This window comes from Tasmannia lanceolata, unplaced genomic scaffold, assembly GCF_043159265.1.
Source record: "Tasmannia lanceolata isolate RefF3 unplaced genomic scaffold, GAP_Taslan_0.1 ptg000007l, whole genome shotgun sequence".
Lineage (NCBI taxonomy): Eukaryota > Viridiplantae > Streptophyta > Magnoliopsida > Canellales > Winteraceae > Tasmannia > Tasmannia lanceolata.
The window spans coordinates 13,043,288-13,063,514 of NW_027518684.1; the positions used below are offsets into that span (position 1 = coordinate 13,043,288).

Consider the following 20,227-nt stretch of genomic DNA (forward strand, 5'->3'; position numbering starts at 1 on the left):
AATTTATCAATTCACCTTGATCTATCCTCTAAATGAAAGCTACAAATGGGGATAGATGTTACCTGAATCGTTGTCCGAGATGGAATCAAGATCCATTCTGCGAAATCCCCTCGCCGTTGCCGCAAGAAATGAATGAACAAATGACAAGAGCTTCAGCTACAGAGGGGTGGTTAGATCCAAGGTAATTGTCGGAGGAAACCAAGTGGCTGGATTGAATGGGGTCTTGAAATGGGTTTTAATGAAATGGATGGGCTCTAGGTTGGGCAGAACTGGGGTTTAGATCTGGGTGAGTCTGAAGTGGGTTTCGTTTTTTTGGAGGTGGGGAAGATGGGTTTCGGCTTTTGGGGGTTGAGGAAGGTGTAGGTGGAGGGCGATGGGGGATTTTCGAAGGGTTGGGTGGTGGTGGAGCTGGAGGTAGAGGACGGTGGTGGTGGTGCCGGATTTTCGAAATACCGAAATGGGTTTCGGTTTTTTAGAAAATGGGTTTTGTGGTTGGGGATTGGTGGGGGTTGGCCGGTTGCAGAGATGGGTTTTTGGTGGGGTTTCGGTGGTGTAGGAGATGGGTGTGGGTTTGTGATGAAATGAGTAGAGGGTTTGATCGAAATGGGTTTAATGGGGGTGGGTTTGGGTGACCAGAGAAAATGAGGGGGAAAGATGAGAGATGGAGGTGCGGTGGTGGTGATGGGGTTGGTTGGATCTCCGGTGGGATCGCCGGAGGAGAAGCCAAAAAATAAAAATAAAAAATCGCTCTCTCTCTGCAACTCGAAAATGGATTTTCTCTCTATTTTCCTCTTCCTTTCTCTCGGCTTGCTCTCTCTTTATCTTCCTCTCTATGTGTATTTTGGCTGGGATTTTTGGTGGTAGTGATGGGGTGGAGTTTCGGTTTGCAGAGATGGTAGAGGTGCAGTGGCCGGCCGGAGTTGTGGCTGTAGCTGGTGGTGGTGGTTTGGGAGATAGTGGCTGTGGGTTTGGGTGGTTGATAGTGGCTGAGGGTGGCGGTGGTAGTTGGTGGCTGGTTTGGGTGGAGAAGAAGATGTAAATGAAATGGGTTTGGGTTTTATAAGTCTGGGTGGCTGTGATGTAGATGGTGATGGTGGAGGATGGGGGTCGTGGTATGGGTGGAGGATGTCGGAGTGAGGCCGGAGAAGATGGCCGGTGGTGGTGGTTTTCGATGGAGGTGGTGGACTTGAGGATGGTGGTGGTGGTCAAGGAAGAGGTTTTTTCTCGCTCAGCTCCCTCTCTGCTTTTTTCTTTAGAAAAATTTCGGCCTCTCCCTTACCCACGAGATTCCTATTTTTTTATAGCTAGGGTTAAAACCCTCCTCCTAATCTGAGCCGTCCATTTCATTCCCTTCTCATCTCAGCCGTCCATCTCTCTCTTTTAGCCTTAATGCCCCCCTAGAAACCCTAAAACCTAGAACATTCTAGATGATCTGAGCCCTACACTTCACCTCTTTGATCTGATGGCCTATGCTTGTGGCTTGTAGAGAAAGAAATGCAAGCTTCCAAAAATGCCCTCCTGAGAGGAGGATTTTACATTTTTATCAACATCCCTATTACCCCCCTTTTTTATTTGCTTTAATGGGCACCCGCGCTCGGCTATCCCACCCCTTTTTTATAAAGAGAAACATATGTTTGCCCTCTCTTTCTTCCATGGACAACCTTTTTTAACGTACTTTCTACGCTTGAAAGGGGGGAATGATATTGACAGAACCATATTTTGATTTTTGCACAAACTCGACTTGTCTTTTCTTCATGATATCCTCTTACAGGGCACCTTGGGAACGGTGATGACCATTGACAAATTTTTTTGAACACCGAGACGAGAATCACGATGGGCTAGCGAAAATGCTATTTGGAGCTTAGTGGTACCAAAAATGGGAGAACGTTAATACCAAAACTCACGGGTATTTTATAACTCTTTCAAATTTTTGCGAAAATGAGATAGAGGATCAGGGCAATTGAACGGAGGATGCCAATGGGGTTCAGAGATCACCCAGGCTTTCAAACGATTTCCAAAATATGGAAATGGGCATTTTTAGGGTTTTCGGGTTTGATTTTTCGAAAATTTTGAGATTCGGTTCCAGGATCTCGACTCAACTTCAGGATTGGGATTTATTCGATTTCGAGAATTTATTCGATTTTAGGGAAAATGGTCTGGTCAAAATGGGGTGTCTACAACGGGGGGCCAGTGACAATGCATGTTGGGTTGGGTTCCCACATGCATTGCGCGTACGGACCGGTGCAGGGGGGCTAACTATACTATTTGCCTTCTGCACCGCGGTACGTCTTGTGGATAGGCCAATCTCTAGGTCTTTCATGAGTTTGTGCCGGAGCGACCTCAGTTGCCCTCGCGAGGTGAACACCTTGCGGATTAGTCCATGAGGCATCTTGGATGACCAAGCCTTAGTGCTTGGCAGATTGGGATGTGGCATAATGCCTCATTTCTTGGTGGGCTTCGACTATCCAGGTGGTCCCTTAATCAGGTGGTGTGAGCGCCTAAATCTTTAGACTTAACGGAGCAAAGCATGGACTTGGCCTTGCTTCAAGAAGGTTGGAGTTGCCTTGTAGGACTTTGGTCATTGCATACTAATTCATGGCATAGGTGCCGGGTCGATGGACGTGGCGGATTTTTGCGTGGCATCGTCATGTCTCACACTGGATGGACTTTGCATTGGGCTTGAAGGCATGATGTTCGATGTACTCATAATGCAGGCTGATCATGAAAGTGGGTTCAGAGTTGGGCACAGCAAGGCCAAGTGTTGTAAGACCTTTAGAGCCTTGCACGAGTTGAAAGTAGGCTTTAGCATATGCGTATGTTGAGGCACCACACCGGTTATTTCGCTGCTTAAACAATAGGCCCGTGACTAAATGACAAGAACATGCTGATAATTAAGGGAAATTTATCACATGGAATAAAATAAAGGTTAAATTTCAATGGACACACTTAACAATCCAAAACCAACACAGCACGTAACACAGCACGTACCACTTCAGATCTCAGAGAAATAATTGAACCGATCCAACGAGATTTCAATATGCAAACAAAAAATTCTTTCTTACAAGTTCTGATCTAAAAAAAGGCACAACAAACATAGATCGGATCTAACCCTAGCTGGTTAAGTATGTGGGGCCCACCAACCGTTAAAGTGGGGGAGAGAGTATCGGTTGTGTAAGTGTTGTCACAACCGGTGGAAGTGTTGTCACAACTCACAAGTACAACCCGTCAAAAAATTCCCCATTTATCGAGCTGGGGTTTCTTTGGCCACCCCGGGCTAGGGTTTCTTTCGTCACCCCGTCTCACCCCGATGCCGCTAGCTCTCTCTGGTGTTAGATTCTGGTTGGTTGAACTCTGTGTATTCTTCTTTCTGCCAATTTTATCTGCCACTAATTTCATGATTCTATATTTTAGAATTCCACTTTGTAGGCTGGAGTTGGGATTGATGTTACTCTTTAAGGATGTTTAGTAGTCTTATTGTTTCTTTGTTCGAGTTTTTTTTTTTTTTTTTGCAGGTACTCTGCACTTATTTTCTTTGGAAATTTGGATTGGAAGCTGAGTAGGGATTAATCCAGGGTAATAATCGATTTCTGATTTATATTATATGTAGAGATGTTTCTTATTAATTTTTAATCGCGTTTTTGTCTGTTCTGTTTATATTGGGAGTTTCTGTGTTAATTTAATTGTGAGCTATTTCATATGAATAATGATTGTCAGGTTTATTTTAGTCACATTATTTGTTGTTTGGGTTCAATGCTTCGTGGCTGCTGTGTTCTTTGTTTTCCAATTTTGGTGTTGCATCTCTTGGTGACGGAGTATACCTTTCATTGGGTTGTTTGTTTGTTTGTTTTTTTTTGAGTTGGGTGTGTTGTCTGTTGAATGTGGAGGGATGATTGAAGGGATTTGTTTTAGTTTCTCATGTTATAGAGCATAAGGCCATGCGTTTTGGTGTTCTCGGAGTCTGGATTTAGGTCATTTCCCCAGTAAATGTATCTAAATCTTGCATATATTGCATTTTATTCTCACATTCCATTGTTATTCCTAAACTTCACCCTTGGATGTCATGCATACCTGCTTATGGGTTCAATAGTTGTTTAGTAAACTGCCCTGTTTGTGTGGTCTAATCACATTGATGAAATTGGATTTATAGGTTCTCATGTTGGAAAGCTTGCATCCTCTAGTACTGACACTTGTTTGTATTCGAGTCAAATGGGTAGCCAGAAAAATGAGATTGTTTTGTTCTGTACATTTTTCTGTTTGTTCGTGAGTCACCCCCCTCGCCTTATGCTTTGACGACATAGGGTATCCCCACCCCATTCTTAAGGTAGGACTGTTCCCTTTTATTTCTAATCAGCCCGAAAATCATGATTATATCTTGCTGTTAAGAAAATGATAGAAAACTGGCTAAGACTGGGAAAAAAACTCAGGATTGTCGGTTTAAAATTTTAAATCCTTCCTTGAAAACTGTAGTTTGAAACCGAGTTTTCTGGATATATAACTTTGTACAAATGATCTCATTTGGACATCAATTTGATAAAATTTTGAAATTTTATTGCTGGCGTTGCTTACTCCTCTCGCTGTATTCAGACTGTCATTTGATCAGCGACTGGATGCAAGAGACACCCCCTCCTGTTTGAGGCCATAGCCATTTGATCAGACATCAGAAAACCAAGGATTTTCAGTAAAAAAAAAAAAACAGAGAACTACAGTTTCAATATTTTGGTGGTACAGATAAATATCGCATTTTGATAACAGAAAAGATAACACATTTGATATTTGTCTAGTTTTCTCTCTCCCAACTTTCGTGGTGTGGAGAATCACATCTATTACCTAGCACGTTTCTTTCTAGCTTTGTAATTAGGTGAAATGCCATTATTTATTTGTGAGAATACCGCATTTTGATAACAGAAAAGATAACACATTTGATATTTGTCTAGTTTTCTCTCTCCCAACCTTCGTGCTGTGGAGAATCACATCTATTACCTAGCACGTTTCTTTCTTTAGCTTTGTAATTAGGTGAAATGCCATTATTTATTTGTGAGACAAGATACAAGTTACAATGCCTGAAATACAGATTGGGTTGCCTCTTCTATTCCACAAAGTTGTCTAATTCTCAAATCTCTACTGCTGATCATTCGATAAGAGTGTTTTTTGATCTAAGATGTGCCCCTCTAGCTTTTCTGATCATTGGGCTTTCAATGTGGGCTCAACCAAACAAATTTCAAGAAAAAAGTTTTCATATCCAGCCTTGGTAAACCAAACAGCAGAATTGTTTTTTTCTGGATTTTTTTCATTTGCAGGCTTGGTAACCGAAACATCTGAAAAGTGTTATTGGAAAGTGGTGGAAAATTGTAGAAAGGAAAATGTTTTCCAAGAAAAAAACTATCTAGCAGAAAAGTTTTTCCGCTCACAAATCCTATTTTTTCTTGGAGTTGCTTTTCCGTTTGCCCCCTTTTGTGATTTTCCTGCAGAAAGAGAAGATCTTATCCAGGTATCTTCTCATTTTCTGCCAACTTGTATCCAACAACGTCCCATCTGCTCTATTTCAATTCAACTTGTACTCTGAATGCGTACATTTTTTTTCCTTAGTTCTTTGAATTTTCTACCTTTGAATATCACGTTTATGCAGAAATATTCAATGGCTTGGTTTATATTTATATTGTCAGTTTTTTTTTTTTTTCAAAGTCCCCAAGTAAAATAGCCCTACTCTAGGCTGGAATTTGGAATCAAGAAGAGGAGTGCAATTTCAATGGTGTCCCGTTTACAGATGCCAATCGATGAGTCGGTCAATCTCCGTGTAACTCATTCCAACTTGAAGAACTTCTCTGCTGATGTCCACTTCTCGCTTCAGGTACTCACTAGTCACGCATCATGAACTAAATAATTTTGTATATTCATTAGCAGCATCTCAATCTCTTTTCAAATGTATCTATTTAACTATGAAAGGGCGAACACATATAATAAGGCCTTTTTGTAATTATAGTAGTGTATTGATCTCAGATGACTGTGGAGTCAGCAAAAGATAAGCTTTGGAAAAAATGCGGCACATCTGTTGATTCGATGTCACTTGAACTCTATGATGATGCAGGAGCTAAAGTTCACGAATTGAAAGACAATTTGAGACCACTTGGATTTTACTCTCCACAAGATGGGTTTGTTTAGCTATTCATATCTTCATTTTGTTTTATGAAAACCTTTAAACTTGAATATAGAAGTGAAGGGTGGAATTTATGGTGACTTGCAATCGGGAAAGTTTTGATTGCAGTCTAAAGGAACTCCCTTTTTTTTAAATGTGATTTTGATAAAAAGAATATGACATTCAGCTCATCTTGGCCACTTGATAATATTTTTGGAAGGCCTTGTTCACACACGCACGCACGCGCACACATACAAACACACATATAGAGAGAGGCTACTGATATTCCCACTACATGTTTTGATAATGAGACGAACTCTAATATATATATAGAGGAAAGTGTCTCTAGTCTCTCCCCTAGATAAGCTTATCTACTCCTCCCTTTAAAAAAACACAGTGGGCCCACGCTGTTTGGATGATCCAAAGCATTCATTTGATAGGTCCTAACATAGATAGGGTGTGCCCAAAAAATCAACACCAAAGAGTCATCCTAGAACTTCATTTTGTTGGGCACACCGTGTCCAAAATGGACGCATATAAACGTGGACGTTTATATGTGTCCAAAATGGGTACCACAAGGCACCACAAAACGAAGTTCTAGGATGACCCTTTGGTGCTGATTTTTTGGGCACACCCTATCTATGTTAGGACCTATCAAATGAATGCTTTGGATCATCCAAACAACGTGGGCCCACTGTGTTTTTTTAAAGGGAGGAGTAGATAAGCTTATCTAGGGGAGAGACTAGAGACACTTTCCTCATATATATATATATATATATATATATATATATATATATATATATATATATATATATATATATATATATAGGAAAGTGAAGCTACACCGCCGGCTTAAAATACAATGGGCCCACATTGTTTTGGTGATCCAAACCATTCATTTGATTGGCCCTCACATAGATAGGGTGTCCACCAAAAATCAGCTCCATAGGATCATCCCAACCCTTCAAACTGTGGAGGCAAAAATGGACAAATTTGTGAAGGTTTTTACACGTTCATTTTTGCCTCCACAAATCGTAGGGTTGGGATGATCCTATGGAGCTGATTTTTGGTGGACACCCTATCTATGTGAGGGCCAATCAAATGAATTCTTTGGATCACCAAAACAATGTGGGCCCATTGTATTTTAAGCCGGCGGTGTAGCTTCACTTTCCTCATATATATATATATATAGGGATTTGCTAAGGTCCATCGCAAAAGGCATTTCGCGGCTGGTCTGTTTCACGTCAGACCAGCCACCTCGTGAATGGAGACAGAAGCTGTTGCATCTGACAGCAGCCACAGAGGCTCACTTTTCAGCAAATTTTGTCTTCATTCACCAGGTGGCTGCTGTCAGATGCAACAGACCATCCGCGAAATGCATTATGCGATGGACCCTAGCAAATCCCTATATATATCTATATAATATCTATTAAGGAGATGATTTTTTCACCCCCCCCTAAGGATTATGCGCCCCCCTTTTAATGTGATTTGACATTAAAGAGCGTTAAGTCTACCACAATTCACATTAAAAGGGGGGCTCATTATCCTAGGAGTGGGGGTGAAAAAATCATCTCCCTATAATACTATGTCAGTATAGTGGGATTTATTTAGCATTTTATCTTTGACGACATGCAAGATATATTGTTTTCAGTTGTTGTTTGGTATGTTTCCCCAATAGGTTGACAAAAATGTTACCGGTCGTCTTGGATTATATTATACTTTTAATTATGGTCTACTGTAGGCACAAAGAGTGGAAGAATTCCCAGCCTAAAACTTTTGCTTGATCCCAAATATCATCCGAACCGAGCACAAGGTTTGACCCAAAATCAGTTTGCAATTATAGCCTTGAGCTTGCATATCTGAGATCCCCGAGATCAAGAAGAAATACTATCAAAACAGCAGAAAGCTAGCCAGTTTCTGAGCCCAGTTGAACATTTGTTGGCATTTTCGTACATTTCTTTGTGTGCGAAAATGTTTTCATACAATTATTTATGTGCGAAAATAATTTCGTACACACAAGATTTGTACGAAATTTCAGAAGTTTGGTGAAATTTATTTTGTACGAAATTTTCATTTGCATGCTCCCAAAGTGGTCCTTCTCGGGATCAATTGGTATGGAGAATTCCAATGAAGCGGAGCTTTGAGCGGTCCTCCAAGGTTTAAGGATATTGGAGCCTGCCCTTCTTGACCAGGTTGTAGTGGAAGGTGACTCCCTTGATGTAATACGATGGTTGAAGGCTAGCTTATCGCCTCTCTAGCATTTTGCACAATGGAAGGACGAGATTATGGACCATACAACAGGGACATCAGTTTCATTTCTCCATGTTAGAAGATTTGCTAATGGTGAGGCCGAGCAAGTTTGGAAATCTTCGACTTTCTTCCACTATAGGGCCATGATTGTTTTTCTTTCTTTCTATCTTTCCTTTCATTTCTCATTGCATTGACCATCTCGGTCACGGGGTCTCCCCCCTTCTTTCTTAATTTAATTCGTTATCATTCAAAAAAATAAAAAACAAGCAATTAAAAGCCATACACATCAATATATTATCAACCAAAGGCCAGGGGTAGCTTCTCAAGTTTGATTGCAACAATTCTAGTGAGTTTTGGCCACCGGGATACAGTAGTAATGGGAGCAACTTGTGACTTACGTGTCTGAACAGAGCCAAAATATATGTATTCTAAAATGCCCCTAAGTAACAAGTAATTTAGATTATAAGCCAGGGTGCGCAATATTTGTCATTTGTGCTCCTCCTTGACCAACCATGGATTAAGGGTGAGAGGTTCATCCATTTCCAACATATTAGGGAACCAAAGCAGGCAATGCGGGCAATCATGGGAAATTGACGCCCAAAAACCTTCAACAGTACTCGAGTTATGCAGCAACTCCATATTATTCCTTGCAATCCAGTACACAGTAGTGCCAACTATTCCGAATGATGGGAATGTTGCAAAGTTAAGCCATAACATCATCAACTAAAGTAGGATATTATATTATCATCTTAAAACAATGGTCTCAAAGACCAATAATGGCATGAAAAGAACCCCACAAGAAATTCCTTTTCTTTACATCTATGATTTAGCCGCCAGTTTGAATTTATTGTCAACACATGTGTCCTACCATGTCCGACACGACACGCGTGCCCACACATGTCGACACTCCTTTAGACACTTTTAGTTTGTTAAATGAATATCATATTTATATTGTTACAAATTATGTATCATATTTATATTATTACAAATTATGATAGTAATCAATAATTTTTTATGTATGTACATGTTACTATTTCTAGATTTTTAGATGTTGCCATGTCAGATAACTTGTATCCGTGTATCTTAAGACTTCCTCTTTTTCCACCCAATCAATGTATGCTAAAAGTTTCATATGATGCAGGAAATAACTTTTGTGTTGATTTGGCCCTCATAAATTGAGTTTTGTTGTCCTCCTAAATGAAGATCTAGTTTTTTTTTTGCAGTTTAGATAGAGAGTGGGATTATGTCAAGTCTTGATGCAGTACCCATTTGCTCACAAAGTTTGCATGTTATATTTTCTCCTTTTTTCTGCTTTTATGTATCATTTGATCGACTTATCGCTGACATATCAAAGGTACCAGCTCCATATCATAGATCTGGACCCCTCATCAGTAACCTCTGGTGGTTGGTTAGAAGACACTTCATTGGTGGAAAAATTCTCAATTTCTGAAGAAGCCTTTGATAAACTTGATGGTAAGTTCATTCTGCTTGAATTTATAAATTAATTTTACATGTTCAACCAGTGCTTATTGTGTCTGTATTGGAGGTTGAAATTCATGTTTGTTAGCATGCTGTAGTAATATGTAAGTGACCTTGCCTAGAAGTTTGACATGCTGCAGGCATATGTATTATGTAATGAAGTTCTTGAAGTATACAACGCAACATGAGTACTTTTGTAATTGTATATGTCTCACTTATTATATAGACAAGAGACAAGTCGTGGGACTTGAATCTCTCATTTCTCCAATTTGTGGGGTTTGCCCTATTCACTTCTATTCCTTATGAAAAGGTGGCGAAGTTTTTTGGGAATGCTTATGAAAAAAGGGTATGGGTATGAACACATACATTATTGGATATTGTTGACTTATTCAGGACTGCTTGGATGTATAGTTACTAAGGTGTTAGGACCAAGCAAGTTGTTTCCTAGGTTTTGCATTATGGAATTTTTTGTATGATAATAATGAGGTCTTTGATTGATTTTTTTACAGTAGATCAATATTACAGTATATTTCGAGCCATTGATTCGGGAACTACTCCTTTGATGGGTGACACAGTGGCTCTGTATTTGTATTCCTATATATTATTTTGGATATTTATATTCACCGAAAGGTTTGTTCCCTATGTTTCAGGCACTTTTAGAAAATTTAAGGAGAAATTGGCATCTAAAAATCCATCGATCCTCGAAAAGAAAGTAAGCCACTCATGTTCTGTTATCCATTTAATGTTAAGATATGTACAGATGACTTACAGTTCAAGATGAGCAAGCCAATTCAATATTTTCTCCCTCTATTATCAAAATGAATTTCCTCTCTGCAAATCAGGGGTAAGGCTGCGTACATCTAGCCCTCCCCAGACCCCGCCGTGGCGGGAGCCTCGTGCACTCGACCACCCTTACCTTACGACTATTTCAAAATGAATTTCAATTCTAATATTTCTTTTTGTTGCATTGAAAAGCAGCGACTATCTATCATCTTCACGATGTCTATTTCCTATTCTATTCAACATTTTGTGCATGCTGACTTCATTTTGTATACAGATACCAGATAACTACATGGAGGACTTTTGTTCAAATATCAAGGTTAGTAAACTTTCAAAAAAAAATAAAAAAAATATCAAGGTTAGTAATGTTCTTTCACATTCTTGCATGTTGTGGAACTATTGGAATCGTTCTTTGTGAAAGTAATGTCTTATTATTAATTAAATAAAAAGGTATTGCATTTTGTAAAACTTAAATTGTCATGGTTAGCCTGCTATTGATACCCATTCATCTTTCATATTGGATATCACATAATTTGATGCCCGTTTACTGTGGTCAAGAGTGAAGTTGATAATAATGGCTCCCCTTGGCGTAGTGTCTTGTCTAAATTGTAAATGAATATTGAGTGTGGAGAAGAAACTGGCAACTTGGTTGACGTGCTACTTCTCTTTTGGTGGAAAAATCATTCTCACTAAAGCATCCCTCACTGATCTTTTGATTTTCTCTATGCCGTTATGCTCCAAAGAAATTTCTTTTAGATGAAAAGGAAATGGGAAGAAGTTAAAGCTTCTCATTGATTAGAAAGAGGTGTCGAAGCTAAAAAAACATGGGGTTCGGTCTTGGTAAATCAAGTTAAGGAAAAGTGCTTTTGGGGAAATGGATTTGGCGATTGGAAGTGGTGAGTATGGGGTACGGGAAGGGGGCGTGGGCGAATATAAGGTCCCTAGTCGTGTAGGATCGGCTGCATGGTGCTCCATTTTGTCCGGTAGTTAACCAATTTGAACAGGCGATTACATTTGGGGTTTTAGGGGTATGATGGTGTGGTGTGTTGAGCGTTAGGTTGTTGTAGTATCTTTGATTATGTGGGGCCCCATTATGCTATGCATACTCGAACCTATATTGGCTATTAGTTTGTAGGTGGAAGAGTATTAAATAGTTTATCTCGAGAGTGGGGGAATGGCTGGTATTGGATTTTGGTTTTTAAGGGAAATCTCATGAATTAAGTGTGAGTGTGTTCTGTCTGTGCTTAAAAGGTTGAGTACACATACATTTTACCCTTTGCAAGTAACCTTTTTATTCATTCAGGTGGCGAACAAGGTGTGCTCTTATCTTCTCAGACGTTTCACTGTATCTTGAGTGTTTCGAGTTCTGATTTTGAATCTCTTTATGGAAAGGTCATATGGAATATCACACATTTTTTGTAGTGTGGGGCTTATGAAACGAAAGGATCTTTTATTGGCACTACCATGTTTTAATAATTGCACAAACTCAGCTTGACTTTTCTTCTTTAATTGGCTTCCGAGAGCTTTTTGGATACTGTGATAACCTTTGACAGCTGTTTACATAATAAAAAGACAAAATGAGTTCGCCTTTGACTGCTGTTTTAATTGGCTTCTTAGAGCTTTTTGTAAACTGTGATAACCTTTGACAGCTGTTTACATAATAAAAAGACAAAATGAGTTCATCTTTGACAGCTGTTTAAAGAAGAAAAGACAAGCTGAGTTTGTGCAATTATTTAAACATGGTAGTGCCGATATCAGTAGCCTTTGGTTATTATTATTATTATTATTATTTTAATATTTACCTTCTAACTTCTCATAGCCTTTGGTTTTTATAAGCTATTGTATTTGTTTATTTTCTTGATAAACAATTTCTAAAGCAACTATTTCCTGATCTAGGTAGGAGATAGATGTGAAGTGGAACCTGGTGGTAAAAGAGGAGTTGTCAAGTTTGTTGGCAGAGCTGAAAACATAGCACCTGGATTTTGGGTTGGAATTCAGTATGATGAACCTTTGGGAAAACATAACGGGATGTATGTATATTTTTGTTCTCCGTAATTATCGATCGATTAGGAACTTTATAATCATTTGTTCTTATGGTTTTCTATTTTTCTCGTTTAAAGTTGTAGAAATCAGTGTTGGAAGGCAAATAATAATCTGTTTGATCCTTTGCCAATATTTTCTTCTTATGTCGTCAAATCACAGTTTGTTGTTTGTTGTCAGATCTATCAAGGAAGCACATATTATTTGAAGGGCCCTAATATGCTATTAATGATACAACTCCTCGAAAATCTGTTACTTTATTGTTCTTTGTCACGTATTTTTAATTGACTTATTTATTTTAAAAAACACTGAGAGAACTCTCTCTCTCTCTCTCTCTCTCTCTCTCTCTCTCTCTCTCTCTCTCTCACCTCCCACACTTTACAGCCATCACCCACTTTCTCGCTGAAGAGAAGTGTCTTCTATACCTAGGTGTTTTTTTTCTTCTAAAACCTAAAAAAAACTTGTTTCTAATTTTGCTTCCCACCAAACCATGAGAAACAAGGCAACTTTCTCAACAATCTCCATGTTGGCTAGTTTTCTGGCCACTTGAAGATTCTCTGTTGAGGTCGCCACCTGTCTACTATTGTTGCAAACCACTATTGGCCTTTCGAAGGACCAGCTACACATCATCGCTTGATTAACACGGCCAATGCACATGTGTACCCCCGCCAACCCGTTGACTCACCCCCATCAACCGTGGAGAGGGATCTTGATCCGTTGTCCCCATCGCAAGTATCATCACCTCCTCGCCATCGTCTACAACTTGGAAACCTCTTTGCACCAACTATGAAAGAGACCTTGTGCATGAATGTGCCACTTCATTTTCAACTAGCCATTGAGATCTTATGAACACTATTCATCGTGCCCCTACCACACAATATAATCCTCTACACTTCTCTCCTTTCATAACCATTCGTCCGCGTGTGATTTTCATGGCTCCAACTGCAGATGAATACCTGCAACCCTTGGAGTCCGACCAGCCAAGCGACACTAGATTCTTCCATATATTTGGGACATACGCCACACTGCTCAAAGTATGAACCATTCCGTCAAATTCAGCAGCATCATTCAAGTCTTCTCCAAACTCTCCTCCAACCCCCACCACAAACCATCTATCTCCCACCTTCATTCTTACTGAAGATTGCAAAAATGCCCAATCTGCAATAAATATTTCTGCCCTTGCATATTCCTAACTCTTTCTCTCCTGTTCCTATCTCCACTTTCAGAATTTTCCTTAATAAACTTCCAAGAGCGCACAGTTGATTCAGCCCAAGCATGAAGTGGAATCCCGTTAAATCTAACCCAAATAGTGTAACTAGAAAAATGAAGAAGCTTTTTCAGATCTTCATTTTAGACGTTTGGCTAATACTACTATACTTTTTTTTCAACTTTTAAGTATGACACTTACTTTTTACTGATTTACTGTAATAAGTTTACTTTAGTAATTGCTTCTGAGTAACAGTGAGAGTTTTGTATGATGCTCATCATTGTCATATTCACAGTCAAAAGTTGTATCTTTAATAGGTAAGTCATGACCTCATTTATATTCATCCATAATTGTTTGTTCTTGGACATGTTACAGAGTGAAAGGAAAGTGCTACTTTGACTGCCCTCCACTTCATGGTGCATTGCTTAGGCCAGATAAAGTCAAGGTCTGTATATAAAGTACCATATTTATGCAATATTAGCAGTAATACTTCTGTATAGCGGTTGGGCATGGTAAAAAACATGGAATTTGTGTATGCTATGCGCCTCTTTTTTCCTCACATATTCAGAAAACTAAAGAAATTGCAGCAAATAATATGAAGCAAGTATAGTTCAGCGACCTCTTCTATTAAAAAATTCAGATAAAGCTACGTCATCCCTTTTGTTCCTCCATATCTCCAAGCTGTCACTGGTGAAGTTATGCTACTTAGACATCACACCAGTGACATATCCATGAGAGCCCAATAGACATTTGAAATGCTTCAATGTTGGTAGAAGAGCTCGCTGTGGGGTGGGGTGGGGTTGTTGGTGGGAGAGAGAGGGGGGGTCTCTTCTCGTGTCTCGTCTCATTGTGTCCTCAGGTTACCATGTAAGAGAGAGAGAGAGAGAGAGAGAGAGAGAGAGAGAGAGAGAGAGACATTTGAAATGCTTCAATGTTGGTAGAATAGCTCGCTGTGGGGTGGGGTGGGGTGGGGTTGTTGGCGGGAGAGGTGGGGGGTGTCTCTTCTCATGTCTCGTCTCATCGTGTCCTCAGGTTACCATGTAAGAGAGAGAGAGAGAGAGAGAGAGAGAGAGAGAGAGACCTCTTCTTCTTCTTTCTCTAGAGACCTCTTCTTCTTCTTCTTCTTCTTCTTTCTCTCTCTTCTTTATTTTTCTTTCCCCTACCTAGGATCTTAGCTCATGGAAACCTGTTCTTTTTTTTTCTTTCCCCTAGGATCTTAGCTCTGACACCATGTTAGAATAGATGAGGATAAGGAATGAAGAAGAAGAAGAGTGAAGGAGAAGATGAGGGATTCTCCACTAAGGAGTCCTCTCATGTAAATGATGTATATATAGGCCCAAAGTAGGGCAACCTTGTACAAAGACTACAATACCCCTCATACTACAAGTAATGACTAAACTACCCTCACACACTTTTTAACAAGTAGAATAAGCATATAATTATCACATGTTTTGAGTTTTATCTATGCTAGTAAGTTTTCTAACATGAAAACAAAACATTATATTTAACCTACCAAAATTTCTAAAAATATAACCATATTATCATGTAAAAGAATTAAAATTAGCTGAATCCACTAATCCCCTTTTTTTCATTTTTCTGAGGTTATCCAAATCCAACAAAATGATACCCTTGTCAGATTCTGATTATCAATACATGTCATAGTTGTTTTGTAATCTTGCGCTTTCTATTATAAGGTTTCTAGTTTGCATTGCACTGACAAACTCTTTGGAAGTTAAATGTTTTTAACCATGTTTAGCTGTTCTCTAGGTTGGTGACTTCCCTGAGTGTGATCCCTTCGAGGAAGACGAGATATGAACCGGTCTCGAAAGTCGATTTCCCATTAACACGTATTACATATCTTTCTTAATGTGAAGGTTCCTCCTACTTCGATATGTTTTTTTTTTTTTCATTTCAAACTCATCATCAATTTTTTCATCACTGAGATCCTACTTTGATATTCATATCTATAAATTGGAGTCTTTTACGCCATGAATACTCAGAGTGGAAATGAAACAGCAATTCAGTATTGTAAGTTTTCTCACTAGAAGTGTTCTCTCTTATTGACCCTTTCCGCCCGACCATAAGCACCACTGGCCACCAATTATCCTCTACTATATTTTCTCTTCTCTTGCCGTGAATCCCTGTTGCAACAGTTACTGGTGACAATCCCTGTTACAATGGTTACTGTTGCAGGAAGAAATCTGCAAGAATTTTCTTGATGGAAATTCTGGTCCGGAATTTTAAGATCAATGATAAAATGCATTTTTGGGGACCTACAGAGAGGCATGGGAGGCAATAGCATGTATGTGAAATCTAGACCATTTATCTTGTAGAACACCACAAGGCGACCCACTTGGTCTCATCCCAAAAAGGACATCACAAGTGTAAGGTAAAAGGACTAGAAAAATCAACACTAAAGCTTTTCTTGGGAGAGCTCAAGTCCCTGTTTGGATTGCAGGAAATTTCTGGAAAAGTTTGGTAAATACGTTTTCAGAATTTCTTGCTTTTCCATTGTTTCATTACACATGAAAAAAGTACCTTAAACCAACCACAGTTCAAGTCCTATTTATAGGGAAATTCAATTTATAATGATACCTTTGCAAATAAACCATAACCATATCATTTCCCTCTAAATTGTGGAAACGAAAAAAAATTCTACAGAAAGAATTTTCCTTGGCTCTGTTTATTTCGACTTTCATTTTAGCAATATTCCTGTCAGCATAAATTAGTCATTTGATGTGGATTTGTTGCATTCTTTGTGTAACAAATGGCCCTTGGCCTCAGCATTCTCTTATTGTCTTGTTGCTATGCTTTGACCCCTCTACTGTTTAGGGTGCAGTGGTTTTTGTTTAGGAACACCTGAAAAGCAGGTGTTTTTGGCTGCTGGCACTGGGAATGAGCTCCATCCATTGTATATTACAAGAACAATGGTACAAAGACATGGGTCCATCTGGTCCCACAATGATCCAATCATCCTAACCCCCTCATGATCAACTTCGCAGATCCGCTTCAGGAAAATCTCATTCTCCTATTTCTGCCCATTTCTTTCACGGAAAATCAGAATGGTTACCAAACATGCCCTTAACTTTTCTCAACAGAACCCTACGCGAGGCTTGATGGATCAACGGCCTAGGATCATCAAGGTGCTCTAAATAGCATTTGGCCAGACCAGTGATCGTGGATTGGATCAACCGGTCTGATCACATACAGGTGGCACAGCATGGTCCGAAAGGACTTTTTCAAAAAGGATCCTAACACCCACATTTTTTAGTTATTTTCCTTTAAGTAAGAATAGATGGTGTACCCACTACTATAACACTAAATTGCAGGTAACGTGTGCTCTCCCTAACCTTTAGCTATCCATTTCATTAACAGATTGTTATATTGGATTAGGTAAGATTAGACCCACACCAGATTTGAATAAAAAATCTAACATATAATCTACTAGAAATCCAGAAGCACCAACAATGGAAGCAACGAGCCAGCGTTCAACTCGAGAGATGTGACACAGGAATCTATTTTTTCATATATAAAAGCGAATGGGGACCCGACCAACAGCTATTGAGCATCTTCAGAGTTTTTGCTTTTCCTTCTTTCTTTTCTCCATGCTTTTTTTTTTTCCTCTTTAGCTTTCTCTGCTTGCCTCAGAGCCCCTTTATTTCCCTCCAAGTACAATCCTTCATCCCTCCTTTTACTCTTTACATAAAAGAAAGGTATCTCTTGTCACATGGGTTCCTCTGTCTCCATGTTTCCCTCTTCTTTTGCTTAGCACCCAATTAGAAGAAGTTGTAGAAGAAGAGATAGTTCCTTCATCTCAATGTTCCCCTCTTCTTTTTCTTAGCACCCAATAGGAAGAATAAAAGTATGGGTTCAACTCAATGTGTTTTCTTTTGAATGGCTAAAGCAGGAGGTGCAACATGAGGACTTCCCAGGAGGTCATCCATCCTGGTACTACTCTCGCCCAAGCATGGTTAACTCCGGAGTGCTGATGGGATCCATGGCATTTGTGCCGGTATGATCGCACCCACTTCTTGTGCTTAGCATCTGAGAAAAAGAAGAGAATGGAGAAATTCTCTTACATAGAGATTGAAGTAGCAACCAAAGGCTTTGCTCTTGAGAGGCTAATTGGAAAAGGCAGCCATGGCTGCGTCTACAAAGGCGTACTCCAAGATGGAAAGCTTGTCGCAGTAAAGAAAGCCTCTTTGGCACTTCAACTCGTTCATGACAACTCCAAACTCGATAACGAGATTGAAATCTTATCAACTCTACAAAGCCCCCACACAGTGAACCTACTCGGAGTGAGTCAGGACTCGGGCCCCAAGCTCCTCGTCATGGAATTCATGCCCAACGGCTCCCTCGACGAATTTCTTCACAACTCTTCAAATCCACCCACCTGGTTCAGACGCACCCTTTTGGCCCTCCAACTCGCCCAAGCCATTCAAACCCTCCACGAAGCGAGTCCACCCGTTATTCACCGAGACATTAAATCGGCCAACATTTTGTTTGACTCGGACTGGAATGCCAGGTTGGCGGATTTCAGCCTTGCAGTGAGAAGACACTACTCTGAATACTCTGCTGATAACTATTCGGAAGTTGATGGATTGACTCTACCAGCAGGAACTATTGGTTATTTAGACCCTTGTTACACTAGGCCGGGGAAATTGAGTACTAAAAATGATGTTTTTAGTTTTGGGATTGTTTTATTAGAGGCAATAAGTGGTAGAAGAGCATTGGATGTTGGGTTTGTGCCTGCTTCTATTGTGGAGTGGGCATTGCCGTTGATCAACAGTGATCGGACGGTGGAGATTTGCGATTCACGGGTCCCATTACCAAAGAATATGAAGAACATGATCACTCGTTTGCTTAGTACTGCGGCTCAGTGTGTGTCCTCTAATGAAGAGAGACGACCGACCATGGGAGAGATTGTTACTGAGTTGGAGAGTGTAGTGGAAAGTTGCCGCCGATCTTCAATCTGGAGTTTTTTAAGAAGCATTTTCTTAAGAAAAAAATATCCATCTTTTAGAGCCAAGAGGAAGAATACGAGAAGGATATTATGCAGGAATGATTTACGTGAAACTCAGGGTGGTTGACTCAGTGAGTGGACTCGTGACTCACTGGAATCATGTTGAGTCAGGAAAAAAATGTTAAAACCTTGCAAGCCATCAATAGGTGGAAAAAGAACAAAAGAGCAGGTGTGTTTTTTATCATTTTTTATGGGTGTTTGCATTATGAGAATCTTTCTTTTTATTATCTTCTCATTCCATGCTTTTTGCTAGGCTTATATTTTAATTCCTTCTGTATCATGTCTTGCAGCAAACGACAATAGGAATAGAAATAGATAGGGATATATGATATGGACGTTAATTTTTTTTTAATTAAGCCACTCTGCTCGTTTGATCTGCGTTAGGTTGGTGCTCATGGTAAGTATGGGGGGGGTATATGTATGGTTATCACAGCCTTTGATCTAGTGGATCACCATGTTTCAAGGGGGAAAAGACCATCCTACTACATATTGGAAATGCTCACCCAACATTTTCTTCCTAAAACCTAATCACACTTCTTTTTTATCTCAGTTCAAGGCCATGTTCGACAACCATGAAACTTTTTTCCTTAGAATGTTAGCATATAAAGTGGTAAAGAGGGTGGGAGAAGGATAGAGGAGGTGAAGGTGGAGTAGAATAATGACTAATTCTATAGGTGATTAATTGAACCTCCATCGTGACAGTGATCCATTGCACTGAAAACAGCCGTTCAAAAATTCGAGAAACAATGAAGATAAAACAAAGGAAACACACCTGATGTCAACTGTTTTTGAATCCTTTGTTTTTAATCCCACCATTTCCAAACTGAAGTTGAAGTTTATCAGTTACCATGGTATACACTTGCACTCTAGTTTGCTGTATAAATTAGGAAAATCATTCTCAAATCTTTAAATGCATGGGAAATGCGAGTGGGGGCGGGCCAAAACAAATCCTATTTAACTTGCGTGGCACGATTGAGTACTCCATTGACACGGCTGGGTGCAACTTGGGTTGGCATATTTTGATAATGGCACTAGTCACTTTATTTTATACTTAAAAAGTGGGTGCAACAGCAGCCCACTTTTTAAGAGATTGTTGTTGGATCAAATATCAAGGGTGGTGCTTATGACGTACAGCCTACAGCCGGACTTCATGCTCGGGCACCATCCCGCTTTTTAAGAGATTGTTGTTGGATCAAATATCAAGGGTGGACTTCATGCTCGGGCATCGTATAAAAGCACTATATGTTTAAGTCTCCGCAATCTGTCACGAGCAATTTTGCAGCGCCTCTTTTTCAGAAGAGAAGAGCCATCTCAT

At 39.7% G+C, this 20,227-nt stretch overlaps 2 protein-coding genes and 1 pseudogene across 4 annotated transcripts; 2 read left to right on the plus strand and 1 right to left on the minus strand.

Annotated features, from left to right (window-relative positions):
- The first annotated feature begins 3,018 nt into the window (after positions 1 to 3,018).
- LOC143881963 (tubulin-folding cofactor B-like) lies at positions 3,019 to 15,878 on the plus strand. Of its 3 annotated transcripts, none has more exons than XM_077385327.1 (10): positions 3,019 to 3,339; positions 3,513 to 3,573; positions 5,710 to 5,848; positions 5,998 to 6,149; positions 9,738 to 9,856; positions 10,513 to 10,574; positions 10,920 to 10,961; positions 12,539 to 12,672; positions 14,265 to 14,334; positions 15,657 to 15,878. In XM_077385327.1, the coding sequence occupies exons 3-10, from the start codon at positions 5,747 to 5,749 to the stop codon at positions 15,702 to 15,704; spliced, it is 729 nt and encodes a 242-aa protein (XP_077241442.1). In that variant the 5' UTR covers positions 3,019 to 3,339; positions 3,513 to 3,573; positions 5,710 to 5,746; the 3' UTR covers positions 15,705 to 15,878. The 3 variants fall into 3 exon arrangements, with proteins under 3 accessions (XP_077241442.1, XP_077241443.1, XP_077241441.1); XM_077385328.1 differs by having other exon boundaries at positions 3,020 to 3,339; positions 5,765 to 5,848; XM_077385326.1 differs by having other exon boundaries at positions 3,021 to 3,339; positions 5,683 to 5,848.
- Positions 15,879 to 17,335: 1,457 nt separating this feature from the next.
- On the plus strand, positions 17,336 to 19,264 carry LOC143881962 (serine/threonine-protein kinase-like protein At5g23170). Its single transcript, XM_077385325.1, has one exon. It carries the CDS (start codon positions 17,951 to 17,953, stop codon positions 18,977 to 18,979), a length of 1,029 nt encoding a protein of 342 aa, XP_077241440.1. The 5' UTR covers positions 17,336 to 17,950; the 3' UTR covers positions 18,980 to 19,264.
- LOC143882377 (5S ribosomal RNA) lies at positions 17,797 to 17,915 on the minus strand (annotated as a pseudogene).
- Positions 19,265 to 20,227: the final 963 nt, after the last annotated feature.

What these genes read in the sequence shown, in the direction of transcription:
- LOC143881962 (XM_077385325.1), top strand. Translation starts at nt 17,951, where the DNA reads ATGGAGAAATTCTCTTACATAGAGATTGAAGTAGCAACCAAAGGCTTT.
- LOC143881963 (XM_077385327.1), top strand. Translation starts at nt 5,747, where the DNA reads ATGGTGTCCCGTTTACAGATGCCAATCGATGAGTCGGTCAATCTCCGT. An exon ending in ATGTCCACTTCTCGCTTCAG is followed by an intron (nt 5,849 to 5,997) that starts GTACTCACTAGT and finishes TATTGATCTCAG; the next exon opens with ATGACTGTGGAGTCAGCAAA. An exon ending in TTGGGAAAACATAACGGGAT is followed by an intron (nt 12,673 to 14,264) that starts GTATGTATATTT and finishes GACATGTTACAG; the next exon opens with AGTGAAAGGAAAGTGCTACT.